Below are 17,807 nucleotides of genomic sequence, written 5' to 3'. Positions count from 1 at the left end.
GAAAGGAGAAAAATTAATTAAAATAATAATATAAAATCATTTTTTAATACATCTACTAAATGTATTACTTTTTCATGGCACAATTTGTTTTATGATTGTTTAACCATCTGTGTTGGGATAATTTGAAAATTAATGTTCACTATATCTGCACAAAAAAGAGCAAAACAAATGTTTTCTTAAACAACAAAACAACAATAATAATATGTTAAAGAACATTTAGCATTAACTATGGCCATTATTCATTTATTTGTTTGTATATTTTATGTTTAGATTTATTTACTTCTAAATTTGAAATAAAATCCTAAACAACTAAGCCAGTCACTTAACTAAAAAAATTAAAAAATTAAAAAAACTATCAAAACCTCATGCAAATAACACTGTCCCAACTCTTATTCTTAAATAAATAAATATAAAGAATAATGATTACAGTAACAGTTAATAATAATAATAATAATAATAAGAAGAAGAAGAATATTCACAAATTATTAACAATACAAATTATTTTATAAATATTTTACGTTTTCGACAGGTTTTGTTTGTGGTTCAGCTAATCTAGCCTTCCAAAAATCCCAGGAATATAAATTACCTAAAAAGATATTTTATAGAGACAGAAATAAAATCACCAGCGGCTCGATGCATCACATGATGTTACTGTTACAGGTTACTGTTTATTCCCTGTATGGCTTTATCTCCCAATCCTATCATCTTACTGCCCCAAAAACTGCACCACCCTCACCACACAAAGTTCAACCAGGTCACATAATGCATTGGCTGACATGTAACATCCAAATTAACGGCACAGAGTCAAGAGCACGGGTTTGTAGTGCCACCTGATCTTTTAGTGCTATTAAGTTAACACAAAGTCAGCAGCAGCAGTGCATCCACAACTGAAACCTAATAATAATAATAATATTTATTCTGAATTATTTGTATATAACTTTATGATCATTTTCATTTAATTATTTGTGATTATATTCAATTTGTTGACATGTAATTGTGAAATAGATGTACAGTTGCATACCTAGAAAAAAGAAAAATATAAAAATGGTTTTATAAAATGCATTTCAGTAGATTTCTTTAGCAAATACTAAGAAAGCATAAAAGGATATATAGCACAGTAATAACTACTAAAATATATAATAATATATATTTGTAATTATTTCTATTTAGAAATAAATATAAACAGTACATAAGTCTTGGGTACATGCAAATAACTACTAATGCAACGTTTTGCCCCTGTGCATTCCTGCAGTGTTTACTGACATCATTCAGCACCATTAGTGTGGGGATTTCAGAGCAGTGCTAGCAACAGCTAAAAAAAAAAACAGCTATAGTGAGACATATGGCATGCGAATCCTATCGGACCAAAAATCGTGGCTTGTACTGTAATGTGAAGGTAGCCTCTTTCTCTCTTTCCCTCTCTTGCTTTCTGGCAAAACATTGATTTTAGGGTATTGATATCGACAGACCAGGTTGCAATGATCAGAAAGTCTTCTTTTTAATCCATACATTACTTTCAACATTAAACACATACACGCTTTTTTTTTTTTTTTTTGCAAAAATGACAAAACTGACATTGTAATCTACAGACTTTACAAAGTCCACATTAAAAAAAAAATGGAAAAAGATGTCAGTCAGTAGTGAGTTTTAGTTTAGAACAATGGAAGCTTTTGTTTTTGCTATGTTCAGGGAAGTGTGAAAATTTATACAACTATGAAATGATGAAACCATACTGTATATAGCTGGTCATACCTGTGTGGGTTGTGTATTATTCCTCGGTCTGTTCCACTGTAGTGCGATCAACGAGTCTATTGTATGAAAGGGCCATCATGATCTACAAGACATCACAAAATCACCAGCAGAGGGCCAAAAAAGTGCAAAAGGCTAAATAGAGTGGCAAAAACACATACACAGTCAAACACAGTACGATATGATATGTGTTCCAACTGCTTTCAACACAACTTTTAAAAAACCCTTTTTTATTTTGCATATTTGTCACACTTCAGATCATCAAACTAATTTTAATATTATATATCCTGAGTAAATACAAAATGCAGTTTATAAATTATGATTTCAAGGCAATTGAGATCAGTGAGGCAAGTGAGATCAGCAGTTCTTTAGATGTTGTGCTCTTGGAGTTATTTTGTCAGGCCTGCAACTCACCACTGTTACACGTTTCCTCCATTTGTGGACATGGCTCTAACTGTTGTTCGCTGGAGTCTTAAAGTCATAGAAATAGATTTAAATTACTTTATTTCTCATCTGTTCTTGAATTTCTTTAGATCATGTTGCGTTTTTTTTTTTGGGTGTGGCAAGTGAAATTTATCTCAAATTTCCAAAAATATCCAGTTTATTCATGATTAAGCAAGGGGGGCAGTTACTTTGTTTGGACAGCTTTCCTTAATAAATGGAAAAATAAATGCAAATCAGTTAAAAATGCATTTTTATTTACTTGTGTTTTTACATTTAATATAAAAATTTGTGTGATGATCTGAATCACTTAAGTGTGACAAATATGCAAACCAATAAAATTCAGGAACAGGACAAATACTTTCTCTGAGCAAGGTACTTTCTGCAAACTGATGATACGTTTACTGAGGAATAAAGCAGCCCTGATGGCAAGTAGAGAAAGTATCACACTTACAGTAAGCAGGGTCAGTAAGCCCATCATCAATCCCAGCATCACGTAAAGGTTAGAGGTCAAACTTCCTGCCCATAATGGACCCAGAATAGTAGCCAAACCTCCAACAGAGCGCCGAATTCCCTGACTGAAACCTGAACACACACAGACAGACACACACATATACACACTACAATCAATCTGACTGATAGAAGAGAAACAAGGACGACCCCTTTCACCTAGAGAACACGAAAGTCCTAATCACAGAGTGGAACATGAGCTTGTAGTATCCTAAAAATTATTAAATAACTAAAATGGATTTAATTCATCATCCATCATCACATCATCATCATCATCTCATGAAATAAATTATTTACTTCAGTGTTGTCTCACCCTGAGTTTTCTCAGCAGTCACTTTGGAGAAGAGAGTCACCTGAGCAACGGCAATAAAGGGCAGACCTAGAACCTGCAGGAACACGCCGATGATGAACTCAGTTAACTGCCATGAGAACCCGCCTACAGCAGAAAAATAACAACACTAAAGTTATCTAGTCCTACCACACACACATGCACAAACATACTTAGAAAAACACATGCACTCACACTGGTGTATTTGACTGTTTAGCACATACATTATAACTATTAACATAAAAAGTAAATAAATAAATTAGAAAAAAATTATTAAGCTGTGAGAAAACAGTGATAACAATAAACAACAAATGCTACCACAAGAAGCTTAATAACACTAATAAAATTGTAACAGAAGCTGCGGGCCAATTTAACCCCAACATATACCCTAAATTAAAAAAAAAATAATAATCTGACACACAGACATGTACATTAAAGATTTGTCAAATTTACCAAACATTTATTTAACGACTAAGATCCTTTAAATAAAATGGTCAAAAAGCACCAGTGATTAACAACAGTGATTACTTTATGGGGATTAACAGACACTGAGGCCACGCCTACTTTATGGTAATTGACAGGCACAAAGGCCATACCTATTTCATGGTGTCTGACAACCACAGAGGCCACACCTACTTAACAGAGATTAATAGGCACAGAGGCCATACTTTTCTCAAGAGACTAAAAGGCTACACCTTCTTCATGGGGACAGACAGACACTCACCCTGAGGGTCAGTAAGGAAGATGAGACACCAGACGCAAGAAATGTTGGCAAGAAAGAGGCCGATGGACAACACAACCCTCTCTTCCAGCTTCCTGCTGATGCATCGGACGAAGACAAAGCCGGCGATCACCTCCACTCCACACACACAGTACATCACACTGTTCTCCAACTCACCGAAATTAAAGTACTGCTGTGTCAGCGGAGTCACCATCGTCTGTTACCCCGGCAAAAAGAAACGCACACTCAGTCTGAGCACATGACCAGGAAGTTCTTATGTATAATCACTTTGGCTGCATTCACATTCACTGCACTGACTTTCAAGTAAAAAATCCTTGCACCATTTCTCTGTCATGCACTTTTGAACATTGACTTGCTTTTTAAACTAAAGAATATACATAAGATTAAAAGATTCCTGGAGCGCCTTTGTATGGGAATCTGCATGACAGGATTTAAGGCAATCTTTGCCAATATATTAGTTCGGATGAGATATGCATTTCCTGGAGTTATTTCTAAAGGGTATAAGGTGAAATAAGACATAATATTTAAAGACATATGCACAGAAAGAAAAAAAAAATACTACAAATTAATTAGACTAAAATCCCAAGGTTATTCCAGGAAAGAATGCCTTTCACACCTCCATATGAGAAATGATTCCAGGACTGGGTATCGTTCAAAAATCTTCAATACTGTTACTGATATGGAAACCAATTTTGTAAGATCAATTTAAACAAAAAGAGAAATATATTACTCATATCTTTGGTTTTACTTTTCAGCACCTTGGTAAGTGTACCCACACAAATTAATTTCATAACATGCAAAATGCTAGTCTTTTTAACAAAGATAGTTCACTTTTTTATTATTATTATTAAAAACTTCAGTTTTATGCTTCAGGAACCTGGCATTTTTTTACAATTAAAAAAAATCTCTTTACCACATCTCAGAGTTGCCTGTTAATGCTTCACAAGAGATAGCTCAAAGTTCATACACATGAACAAGTTCACCTTCATAGCTGACAATTTTTCATTGTGAACATTGTGAAGTTTAAAGTCCTAAAAATTAATTAGTTCACATCACTAAAGGATTCTGATCCTCACAAGACCTGCTCCCTCTCTGTCTAGTCTGACTCAAGAAAATAACTAACAATGTCACCGAATAAGCAAAGCTTTTGCCACTCATGTTCGGCTCCCTGCATGTTAAGGTCACTGTTACTTTCTTTTAGCAACAGTCTGTTAATATTATTAAATAAATATGTATAAAAATTTAAACAGTCACAGACACAGAGTCCCAGCAGCATACCTTATTATTAGCATATTATTGTTAAAATTTGCAAATAACGGTGTACAAGCTGCCAAGTTGGCCCACATTTCTTTGCTAAATGTTATCTGTTAGTCATAGCACTGTCCTTATTAACCAGAGGAGATAAATTCAGTGGTGGATATTCTGAAGGAAGTTTTATAACATTATGCAAATTTGAATAATGAGAGAAAGAAGACTGTGGTTCATGTCTCTTGCAGTCAAACATAGAGAAAGTTTCTGCTCCTAATTCTTTTTTCCACACACATTCATTGTGTCCACCCACATTCATTTGTGTTTCACTAATTTTGCCATGTTGTTTCTCTGGACAGCAATATTATTTTCAACCAGGATGATAAAATCTAATTATACATTTGAACACAGACATCTTTACAACTACTGTGAAATGCAACACGTGAGCTCTGTCTAGGCGGTGTTTTATTTGCATGCTTTAGTAGGGATGGGAATCACCATAGACCAGCCGAAAACATATTATCATGATACCTATACTGTGAGTACATGGTGTTTCCTGATTTTTATTTCTTACTACATTGTAAAACAATGAAAACTGCATCCAAAATGTGCAATAATTTCCATTGAACAGTTGATATTGAGATGTGTATGCTACTTATGCTCCCTAAGTTAATAGGTGAATTTTCAATACAGTGGCTATTACTGCCATGCCGTGGCAAAACGACAGCAATCAAAATGAATCAGTTGCATTTCAAAGTAATTTGTGAAATGACCGCCAGGAGGCGCAAAGTAACATTTTCACTCGCCCAGTTTGAAAATATAATTAAGTCTTAATATGTTGCATTGAAGAAATACTACAGTGATGGTAATTTCCACACCTGTGTATTTTATACATGAAAAAATCTGAACCATAGCTATTGATATTTACTGTACAATAATAAGTCAAAAAAAAAAAACATTGGTTAAATGTTGACAGATGATCAAGTTCACTAGCTGACAATTTTATTTGTACAAAGAATTAACTGTTATACAGCATATAGATTTGTTTTAGTTTATTGTTATTAAAAAAAAATACATTCAAAGACATCAAACTTTAAATGTAAAAATAACTAGAAAAATAGACTTTTCAAATAAAACATTAGAATAACACAAAAAAGACAGTAAAAGATGCTGGGTTGTTTCTGTAAACATATTGTTAGGTTGTTTATGTTGGGTTAATATTCTGGGTTATTTCGGGTACTTAAAACACATTGTTGGGTTGCTCATGTTGGGTCTATTTATTAATTAAAAATAATAAATTTTTAGTCTTTTTCTTTCTTTCTGTGCATATGTCATCAAATATTATGTCTTATTTTACCTCCAGAAAATGCATATTCGGATATTCATCCGAACTAATATATTGGCAAAAATTGCCTTCCATCCTGTCATGCAGATTCCCATAAAAAGGCGCTCCAGAAATCTCTCGATCTTATGTATATTCTTCAGTTTAAAAAGGAAGTCAATGTTTAAAAGTGCATGTCAGAGAAATGGTCCAGGATTTTTTGCTAATTTTTTTAAGAGAATTATGATAATCATAACAGCCTACTTAATTTCATTCTTATAATAACGCAAAAACACAAGCGTCAGGGCTGAATGACATCGACATCTGGTGACACAGTAGCACGTTCTGACAATGTTTAAATTTTTATGGTCATTTAGTTTCGTTTATTTCAGTTAATAAATCTACTAGAAATTTAAAGAACACAAAATATAAGATGACACAAAACCCTACACGCGTAGCTTGTCTAATTACACATGATAAAATCTAAAGGCTCACTGGGTTACCGTTTACCTCGCTTAAATTCAATCCTAATAACATTTCATTTAATTTGAATTCTACATTTGTAATGTAATTTTAGTACTTTGATTATGAATTCATTTATCTACAATGTTTCACCTGATTTTATCAGCTACTACGTGCAGCTCTAAAGGAGCGGCGTCTCATAATCCTTGAGAGAATAAACCAGGGCCGGAGGCATCAGCCTATAGTTATATAGCACCACTTAGTGGTAAATGCCAGCAAACACACAAACCCAAATGCTGCCGCAGTGATAAAACCATTATTCTGGTTGAGTACCTACTGTAGGTGAATTTTCAAGTTTTGTGCATGCTATTCCAGAACAGCTGACCCTTGTGTCTTGATACAACAAATGATGGTTGTTGTAGTTACTTTATTACCTAATGACATAAGTGTTATTTCATAGTTTGAAAAAATCCAGTATCATTCTAGAATGTAGAAAATGATTCCAATATTGTGTCCAAACTTTTGACTGGTACTGTAGGTAACGATTCCATTTGAAATGGGATTCTGTAAGTATCATGATTTTATAAATAAAATATATATTTTTTTGATTTTGTTACAATTGTAAAACAAATTTAGTAAATACTATTGTGCTGCTCACCAATGTGTGAATAATTTAAAGTGCAAATATTTTACCAACTGAAATGCAAACTTGCATAAATTTAAAAAGAAGAAGGTAAAAAACACACACTGTGTATATATATATATATATATATATATATATATATATATATATATGGGTGATTCCATCTCAAATCAACCAGAGGGTTCCACCACATGATCACAGATTTTGCTGATTTTTACACCAATTGTTGATATTGCCATGAAAATAAAACCCCCCAATTTTTTTGTCCCAACTCCCACTCGTTAAAAAATGGCAGCCATCTTAATTTTTGGCCTCAAAGTGCTTCAAGACATGCCACGCCCCTTTTTGAAATCCTCTTTTCCTTGATAACTCACTTGCTATATGTCATATGGAGATGAACTATGATATACTGGGTATATTTATGTAAGTTTTTATGTAGATTCAGATTCTACAATCGGAATTTGGCTATCTGCTGTGGTTATGGAGATATTTCTGAAAAAACATTTTTTGGGGGTACCCCTTTTCGACCCCCCAGAACCCAAGGTCTGCATGTATACATGTTACTCAAAAAAATAGGGGTTACTTCACATCACCTTATCTTGAAAATAAATAAAAACCAGGGGTGTGTTATGCCCTGTTTTATAGAAATCATCAAAAATCAATTGTCCAGGTTTTGCAACATTAAATGATTTGACACACAGAAATGTACTGCAATATCTGTAGAATACTTAATGCATAAGTAAAAGTTACCTCAAGTTCTTCTGTAATGCATGTCTAGTCAAAGACTGATAATGACGTTATTCATCTCTCTACACTAAAAGGACTAATCACAGTTTTTTTTCATCATCCTGGGTATCTGATTCTGAAAGAACAAAGCCCACAAAAATGAGTTCATGGAATAAGACGAAAAGGTACATGTACATGTACGAGACCTGTCAAGTTGCAGTGACACAAATAATATCAACTAGGAAAGGCATGCACTTTGTAGCTACCAAAGTCATTTTGATAGGAAATGCCTCCACAAATAAAAAAAAATATATATATATAATTCTTGTACTGGCTGGCTGCACCATCTGAGAAGTAATGCACATGATTTAAATTTGGTAAAAGAACTTTCAGTGGATTTATGAGAACCTTAATAAACTTGTGAACAACAATAGCATTGTGTTCCCTTTCATTACTGACAACACAAAAACTTTTGCAACTTAGTGAACCATCGTTTTCACTACCACCCCTATAGTAAACCACGAAAGGATGCAGAATCACCTGGGATGTATCCCAGTGAAAACCTTGAACAGCATCCTGACAAATAAAAAATACCATTCTGCAAAATCCATGAGGATAACAGCCTCCTTTCCAATGGGAAGTTTCTTTTTCAGTTCTTTCAAATAAGCAGCTTGGGCCTTGGCTGTATAGTGATGAGCTGTGCAGGAGTCACATTTTTCACAAAGTCTCATAATGAAATCCACTGCTTGAACTGAACAGTGTCATCTGGGTCCAAATCAGCATTTTCAAATATACCATCAAGATTAGGGCTGGGCCATATTATACCTTTCACTGTAATACCGGTACAATGTTAGGCAATGATAAGAAAATGAAATATCGCAATAGAATATGGGTAAAACACGCATGTGCAGTGCCTTTGTTTCCAAACGCTTATGGCGGAAAAAGCTTGGCGGCGGCGGAGAATAAGAAAGGCGAAAGTGGATCGTTGAATGAAACAGATGAACCAGAATTGGTTTGTAAGAATCGTGCAACTTCAGTGGTGTGGAATTTGCATTTGCCCAGTAAAAATTTATATAGCTTTTATGCACATACAAACAGCTGCTTTGTCTTGTGTCAATCATATCGTCAGTTATATCATTATCGCAAATTTTCAAATATATATCGTGATAAATATTTTTGGCCATATTGCCCTGCCCTAATCAAGATAATCAGATAGTTTTGATTTAGGGGGGCACTGCTCACACCTGTGCAACATATAGTCACGAGAATCCAAAGAACAGACAAGCTTTGCCATCAAGTCTTTGTAATCAGATTGTGATTAAGATAACAAACTACATTGGAAAGCTTCAGTTAATAAATTAACATAAATGAAACACACTCACCTGCTTTTGTTTTTCTGCACTTAATTAGCACCAAGAAAAAGATGATGCAATCACCAAGTTCCTTGAGTGCGAGGTCACTCATGGAGTTGGTTGGAGATAATTCAACTTTCTGATCAGTATGAACCTGAATGGTTCAGTTACAGGATACTGTTTGACAGTGATACATGTATCTTACATGGACCACCATAAAATGACACATTTACTGGTAGATAAGGCCTATTGTGTACATCCATGTACATTCTCTGTATATAAAATGTGTATCAAATCGTAAAACATTTGCAAAACCTGGACAATTGTTTTTTTTGACAATTCATCTCCATATGACATATAGCAAGTGAGTTATCAAGGAAAAGAGGATTTCAAAAAGGGGCGTGGCATGTCTTAAAGCACTTTGAGGCCAAAAATTAAGATGGCTGCCATTTTTTAACAAGTGGGAGTTGGGACAAAAAAATTGGGGGTTTTTATTTTCATGGCAATATTAACAATTGGTGAAAAAGTCAGCAAAATCTGAGAGGTGATGGTGGAAAATTTCTCTTTCATTGGTTGATTTGAGATGGAATTACTCATATATATATACACACAGTTTTTTGGGGTTAGTGTCGCAATACATAAATCACCATTTTATAATGTGTACTGGCTCACTGGTTCTGATTAAATTTACTCATTGGGTATCAAAAGTTGGTTAGTCAAAGACAAGGAATTTTTCATTAAACCAAACTTCATTTGGTGCCAAGTGCGATACACAGCCCTAACACTAATCTCAACAGAATATGGAATGAAACTTTCAAAATCTTTGTTTTGTCATCTTCTGATTTTCGAATGTTTAAGCAAATGAAAGGTTGCCTTCAGAAAAACTGCCTGCCAGATAATATGCTTTCATCTGAATTTCTGCTTTCTTGTTAGTGTGTGTGTGTCAGTGTGTGTTTACCTCCAATGCTGTTTGGTTGAACAGTGTAATGAACTGAGCCGTGAGCAGCATTACCACCTCCTCTCTCAGAAATTCTGTTAAGAATACATAAAAGGAACAGGAGAAATCAACAGTCGTATTTATGTACCAAAAGTGAAACCTCACACCACACTACAGATTTCAGATTTTCGAAAGCTGCTCATGACAATGTCAATGAAAGATTTCACCATATAAATAAAACTAAATTATTAGCTCGCTATCAATTTCTGGCTTGCAGAACACAATATATCACACACACACACACACACACACACACACACACACATGTGCGGGTACACACACCTCGCGCAGCACTGAAGCGTTTGAAGGGATTGGATTCGATCTTGGAAGGTGGAGAGGACGGAGTCAAGTTGTCATCAGAAATGATCTGGTCTGTTACAGGCGAGTTGGGAAGTGTTCCATATGACTCATGAAGGTCACTTGGTCGAACCAACGGCCTCTCTTCCTCTTCCTGCTTCTCTTCTTCGGGACCCTCATTTCTTCCTTTGAGATCCCAGTACATCAGCAACACAACGAGCTGCAGCAGCACCCACAACAGACACATGAAGATCTGTAGATGCACACAGAGGCACACACACACACACACACACACACACACACAAACACACACACAAGAAAGGATACACTGAATTTGAAATTCTGGTCTGATACAGATGTGTAAAATTATAATTTGACTAATGCCCGATAATATTTTTTGCTTGGTTAGACCTCCTCCTCAGTCTTGTAGCTTGTTACATATCAGTAGGAATTATCCTGGTCATGGTGTCTACTTCATCTACACCAGGATCGACTGCAGAGGAGTCATCTACACAATCTGACTGCAAACTGTCAATAACACAAGTTTTTTTAACAGTTGCTTAGTTCACACCTAAACTCCAATCTGACTTGGTCCATGGCGGCCATTTTAAGCAATGCGGCCGTCATGCAAAATCCACATACAATTTTGCATAGTAACTCTGTAAACGCCATCCCATCTTAATGACTACTTATGAAAATAATGAGGATGTAACTAAGACATTAGTGCATATGTTTGTGTATGTGATTTACCCCAGGAGCGGTATATTTATTCACCACAAATGGTCCAAGCTGGAAGTCACACAGTCTGAGGAAAATGTTAAATGCAGGACCTAAAATATAACACGAATAAGGACAAAAACATCACTGTTAAAATTTTAGAATATCAGCCAAATAAAGAAAGTGCACTTGAGAAACTCCAAATGTTGTGGATTCTGATGGGTCAGAATGTGTTAATGAACTAATTTTCTATTACAAAAGCTAATCACAGGTTTATATCGATGTGCTTGTTTTAAAGTACTTTAGGTTTTCCTTGTGGCAAGATATCTTAGGACTGAGCATGTTTCAATGATTTTCATCACTTTGCAAAACTAATGCAAGAAGAAAAAAAACAGAACCCTTAGAATGGTGTGTAATCATTAGAATGAACACCAAAGCTGTGTTTTACTGAATTACAGCCATGATGCACACCCTCTTATGTTCCTTCACTTACAACATAGAAAATGTATTTTTCTGTACTAATGACAAGGGGGGAAAAACTGGGAGCACAACACTGATATGGGAAAATGGGGTATTAAGGAAGGGGGACTGTAAGGATTTATAATATTGTAAGACATTGTAATCTAATAAAAAGATTCCTGTGCCTTGAGAACAGATCCCTCATTGTGCTTCCTCATGCCTTCTGTGGTAACACCTTCTACAGTATATCCTGTACCCAGACGAGTATTTATCCAAATGGCTCTTGTCTGCCAGAACCCTTTTGTTTAATCAGGAGAATGCAAATGAATTTCCTCTCACCTGTCTGTCTCAGGGTCTCTCTATGACTGATAAGAGTCATAGTCCCTCTAACTATGTTAATGACTGGTTCTTTTGATGTTCGGGGCGTAGCACCATTTAAATGTGCTCACTTGTCTGAAGATCTCTGTTTATTCTCAGCAATCATGCCTGCGTGTGTGTGGTTTTCTCTCCCAGTCGATCGGGCCCAGACCGGTAAGTGTAGCAAGGTGCGGCGAAAACAACAAGCTAAAACTTTTCTTCTCTTTGCTTAAAACTTAGCCCGTACACAATTATTCTTCATTTAAACCTAACAGGGACATATATCCATAATATCAGCTAGTAGATTCCCCCACAAAATCAATAAAATATAAATGTATGCTATTAATTAACACAAGAAATTCCAAAATCCCCATAAATAAATAAGGTGTGTACCTGTTATATTTAACCTTGTGACTTAGAGTATTGTCAAAATGAAAATTTGAGTTAAATTATTATTAAATTGTCTGCTAATATTGCGCTCTGCTTTATCATTGCTTTTATTGCTGCAGGCTCAAGAATGGTTTAACTCATTTAATCCATACTAAAGAATTGCTTGGCTACATTTTGACACTTTGTGTCCGACAATAGCCCTATGAAAGCTTTTAGTGATAATATTCAACATATCATACATTGCCTATAACATTCCATTTTCAACAGGTAGCCGCTATTAGCTACAGGAACTCAAATAGGATTCAAAATTTTGTTATTGTATTACATTATAATCAGGGGTTTGCAAACTTTTAAGCTTCAATGTATGTTTTTTTTTTTAAGTCATCTTTGCCTAATGATTTAATTTGCCACAGCTGTGTTTGTAAATTTAATTTCTCTGAATCTGAAAAAATGGCCAGTTCGAAAAATCATGCTGGAGAAAATGCCACACATTGTGTACCTACAGAGGTAGGAAATCTTCTGGTGTAATGTGTGAACTTTAAAGCAACATTATAGAATAATTCTAAATATACTCAAATTTTTATTTTTAAAATTTTTTTACATTCAATAATAAATAGCCTGTGAGGTCCCAACAAAATAATCAATCTAACAGACTAACCGATCAAAAGGCCAGCTTGTCTACAGGCCATGACAGCAGCGAACACTGTGGAGCGATCTTCAGGAGCCGTGATTCTCGTCAAGAAACCGAAAATAGATGAACCAGCTCCTGACCCGATTCCTGTTACAGTTAACCAATAATATTCTATGTTACACAACACTGCACTACAAACTACATTGCAGAATTTTACAAAACATTAAACAGCATTATAATTGAAGATGTTTAAAGGACGAAAACTGCTTTATAACACAACTTGCTGTTGTTTTTTATTAATTTAAATAACATGTAAAATAAAACAAGAGATGTGGTAAGCGTACATTGTTTGTTGGATTTTAAACATTATTGTACGTATAAGCACAAAATAAATACCATTAATAAATACTATTATTATTATTATTATTATTATTATGCACTATAAACACAAGGAATTAAAAATTTTATTCTTTCTCACCTGCAACAAAACGACTGCTCAGCAGCAGCCATTTAGAAAAACCTGTAAAATACATAAAATTACCTGAAAAACAGAGAAACAGAAATAATTTGATCATCTTCCTGAGTTTTTCACATAAGGCATACAGAGATACAGTATATCATGTACAATACTATTTATATATTATGTACCATTATGTATTACTAAACACTTACTTATCTATAGAACTTGGAGTTTGATTTGTTTTAAATTATTATACTATAAGAATTAACCTCAATGCTGTTGAAGTTAGTACTTTGCTACAGAACCAATGACTATTGCAGAGAGAAAAAAGAAGCAGCATAAATGTTTATTGTGAAAAAAAAGTTAAAGATTAATTGAATGAACAGTTCTTAAAAAAAAATAAAAAATACCTTATCATAATATGATTCTAAAAAACTTGTGCGTAAGTGTAAGTGTGTGTGTGTTTTACCGATAATTTCAAAGCAGTTAGCAAACAGAATGATCTTCTTGGTGCCATGTGTTTTGTCAGACCAGATACCAAATAATGGACCAGAGAGCAAACCACTGAGGCTAAACGCTGATAGACTGAGACCCAGAAAATACGGGGCAGCATCCAGCGTCTGCAGGAAACGCCAGATTGTAGGTAAAATCACCGCTGATGACAAGTAGGCAAGGACAGAGAGAGAGAAAAAGAGAGAGAGAGAGAGAGAGAGAGAGAGAGCAAGAGAGAGAAAGAATTTATTGAATGAGAATTGCAAGAGCAAGTAAGACACTGGACTATACAGTATATTTGTCCGGATTGTTCTTTCGTTTTCTCTCGTTACAGTCTGTCTGGAAGTGTTTCGAATCATACTGTTTTATTATTGATATTGATTACTTCCAACTTAAGTGACTCTATATTTAATTTACAAGTAAGGTGAGTATACTGTGGAACTTCAAAGTGTTCAAAATTAAATAAATAAATAGAACATGATGAAATAAATAACTCTATGAATAAATAAGACATACATGTAATATGAGAATGATATTGTAAAATAATTAAACATATTTTGAAAAAAAAAGCTTATTATTGTGAAATATATTGCACTCTGCAAATTATTTTTCCCAATAACAGAGATTATTGCAGAGGCATTTTATTTAATTCATGCTGTTTTTATTTCAAAATGTCATTTTTTAAAAGTCAGTTTTTATTTCAAAATTCCGTTTTTCACGATGACCTATTTATTTCATAATGCGACTTTTCAGCAGAATGAGTCGTTCTGTCAACGAATCAGCGCCAGTGGGTTTGACCTGCGCGCCTATTGGCTGATCCTTTAACATCGATTAGTTTCCCTAAATACCTGCTCCACGGACCGCCGCTACAGCTAGCAAAAACATGCTAGGTAGTGGCGGAATGGCCATCTGGAGTACCAGGCGTTTTCCCGGTGGGCCACTGGTTAATGTGGCCAGCCCAGTCAGTACGTAAATTTATTTTAAAAATGACGGAAACTATAATATTGCATCTCTTTTTTACGCAGATACACAGTTTGTGTGCATGTGAATGTTTTGTAATCCTATTCCATACGTGTTCTGAAACCACGCCCCCATTCACTTTTAATTTACAGAGGGAGAGATATGGATTATTTCTTGATACAGCAAAGAATGAATAATTGCCATGGATGAAAAAAAAAAAAAAAGAAAAGAAAATGTGGAGCTGAAAATGTATGTGACAAGAAGAAAAAGTTTTAAAAGCAGATGCTGTAAAATTCTTCAAATTAGCAGATTATGCCTTTTGCGTTAGGGGATATTACAGTTCCGCAGGCTCTGACAGTTTTAACATTACGGTCAGGGACAGTAAGTCTGGATCCAGCAGCCTCAGGGACAGTGATGATGATGACCAGCACCTCTCCCCTTCTATACCTGAGCCAAGTGAAAAATCAACTGAACAGATAAACTGGAATAAAATCAGAGGCAGAAGTAGCTCTGGCTAGTAAACTTACTCATTTTAATTAATATTATATACAATATAAATTCAAAATAAGGCTGAGAAAATATTATTTCGAAATAATATTGACTACAATAATAATTACTAGCATGAGCTGATGCTGCTACTGATTTTATTCCAGATTACGTGTTCAGTTTGATTGGCATCATTTTCACACTGGTTGAGAAGGGGAGAGGTGTTGGTCATCATCATTGACCTGCTACACTTGCAGCTTACACTGATTGGTGTATACTTGCTTGCTGATACACTGAGTGGTGTATCTTACACTGACTGCATCAAGATGATCCTTCCTGACCTGCTAAAATATTGTCTTTATAGTTTTATATGTTGTTTGTCTTAATGTTCTTTCCTTTGTTTTACAAATATGACCCAATATACACTACTGTTCAAAAGTTTGGGGTCACTTGCAAATTTCTTTGTTTTTGTTTAGCGATTTATTTTTTTCTACAACAATACTGGGGATTTCAAAACTATAAAATAACACATATGGAATTAGGTAATTATGTAACAACAACAAAAACAACAGTTAGTTGTTATTTTAAGATACAGAGGTCAGCCTTTCTGTAATAGTTCTTGCAAGAACAGTATTGTCAAGTGAATTTGCAAAATCCATCAAGCACCAAAATGAAACTGGCTCTCATGAAGGCCATCCCAGGAGGGCGAGACCAAAACCTACCTCTGCCGCAGACGAGAAGTTCATTTAGAGTTATCAGCCTGAAAAATAACCAATTTACAGCACCTCAGATTAGAGGTGTTATGAAGTCTTTACAGAGCATAAGTAGCAGACACATCTCACCATTAACTGTTCAAAGGAGATTAATGCATTTTTGGATGCCTTCAGAATTCCTTTACAATGTAGAAAGAAATAAAAATCAAAAACGATCATGGAGTTAGAAAGTGACCCCAAACTTTTGAACGGTAGTGTATGTTCAGTGATACTTCAAATAATATACTTAAAAAGCATTTATTTCGGTATTGAGTTATATTTTTATTCTAGTAAGTTGTGTGCTAAGTCAAAAGTCACGGAAGATGGCGGACTGGTGTGAACTTCAGCCAGTTCTGCTCATTTTGACGCGATTTTGAAATAAAAACTGTCTTTGAAAAAATTACATTTTAAAATAAAAACAGCATGAATTAAATAAAATGCCTCTGCAATAATCTCTGATACTGGGGAAAATAATTTGCAGAGTGCAATATATTTCACAATAATAAGCTTTTTTTCAAAATATGTTTCATTATTTCACAATATCATTCTTATATTACATCTATGTCTTATTTATTCATAGAGTTATTTATTTCATCATGTCCTATTTATTTATTTGTTTAATTAATTTTAAACACTTTGGAATTCCATAGTATACAATTAAATATAGTTTTTTTGTTGTTGTTGTAAATACTTACCACCCTACAGATACAAAAGCACATACTTTACATATTTTGACACATTACTGTATTGTAACACATGTCAAAATACCGTGTGTAGTTTGTTTGACATATTCTATAAATAAATAAATAAATACCTGTAATACATTTTGGTGAAATAGATAAATAAATAAATATATAAATACTTTAGGGTTAAATACCCTAACCCTGAAATAAATATTTGATGAAATAGTGACTTTCATACTTTCTATCTAATCATGCTAGAAATGCAGCTTTACTCACAGACTTTAAGTTTATTTATCATAGACTATACCAGTTCTACAACTTTAAAAAGCTCACCATATTCCACTCCGCTCAGCAGGAAAACCAACCCTATTGTAATAAACGTTAGCTTTCTCTTGCGTCCATAATCCATTTCTGGTGTTTTAAATCGTTTGCCGACTTCAATAAATCACTGTGAGAGTGTGTTAATATAATCAGCACTGCGTCCATAATACAAATCCATCAAACTGTACTGATTTTGCCCCCACTAGAGACTCACACGGGGTCTTTCTCATACTCGTTCACCTTCTCATTCCATCAAGTCCCACCTCCTGCACAGGGCTTGGCT

At 34.5% G+C, this 17,807-nt stretch overlaps 1 protein-coding gene across 4 annotated transcripts; it reads right to left on the bottom strand.

The window, feature by feature from the left end:
• Positions 1–325: 325 nt before the first annotated feature.
• mfsd8l1 (major facilitator superfamily domain containing 8-like 1) lies at positions 326–17,756 on the bottom strand. Of its 4 annotated transcripts, none has more exons than XM_053513563.1 (12): positions 17,537–17,756; positions 14,300–14,485; positions 13,849–13,911; positions 13,398–13,517; positions 11,567–11,646; positions 10,802–11,069; positions 10,481–10,554; positions 3,753–3,966; positions 3,014–3,136; positions 2,645–2,775; positions 1,753–1,834; positions 326–1,021 (listed from the first exon to the last, which is right to left on the bottom strand). In XM_053513563.1, exons 1-11 carry the CDS (start codon positions 17,610–17,612, stop codon positions 1,769–1,771), a joined length of 1,401 nt encoding a protein of 466 aa, XP_053369538.1. In that variant the 5' UTR covers positions 17,613–17,756; the 3' UTR covers positions 326–1,021; positions 1,753–1,768. The 4 variants fall into 4 exon arrangements, with proteins under 4 accessions (XP_053369538.1, XP_053369539.1, XP_053369540.1 ...); XM_053513564.1 differs by having other exon boundaries at positions 326–894; XM_053513565.1 differs by having other exon boundaries at positions 326–586.
• Positions 17,757–17,807: the final 51 nt, after the last annotated feature.

The sequence above is a fragment of the Clarias gariepinus genome, chromosome 15 (assembly GCF_024256425.1).
Source record: "Clarias gariepinus isolate MV-2021 ecotype Netherlands chromosome 15, CGAR_prim_01v2, whole genome shotgun sequence".
Lineage (NCBI taxonomy): Eukaryota > Metazoa > Chordata > Actinopteri > Siluriformes > Clariidae > Clarias > Clarias gariepinus.
This window is presented reverse-complemented; position numbering and strand designations above follow the sequence as displayed.

What these genes read in the sequence shown, in the direction of transcription:
- mfsd8l1 (XM_053513563.1), bottom strand. Translation starts at nt 17,612, where the DNA reads ATGGATTATGGACGCAAGAGAAAGCTAACGTTTATTACAATAGGGTTG. An exon ending in TAACTGCTTTGAAATTATCG is followed by an intron (nt 13,912 to 14,299) that starts GTAAAACACACA and finishes TCTGTTTTTCAG; the next exon opens with GTAATTTTATGTATTTTACA. An exon ending in GAGCAGTCGTTTTGTTGCAG is followed by an intron (nt 13,518 to 13,848) that starts GTGAGAAAGAAT and finishes TAACTGTAACAG; the next exon opens with GAATCGGGTCAGGAGCTGGT.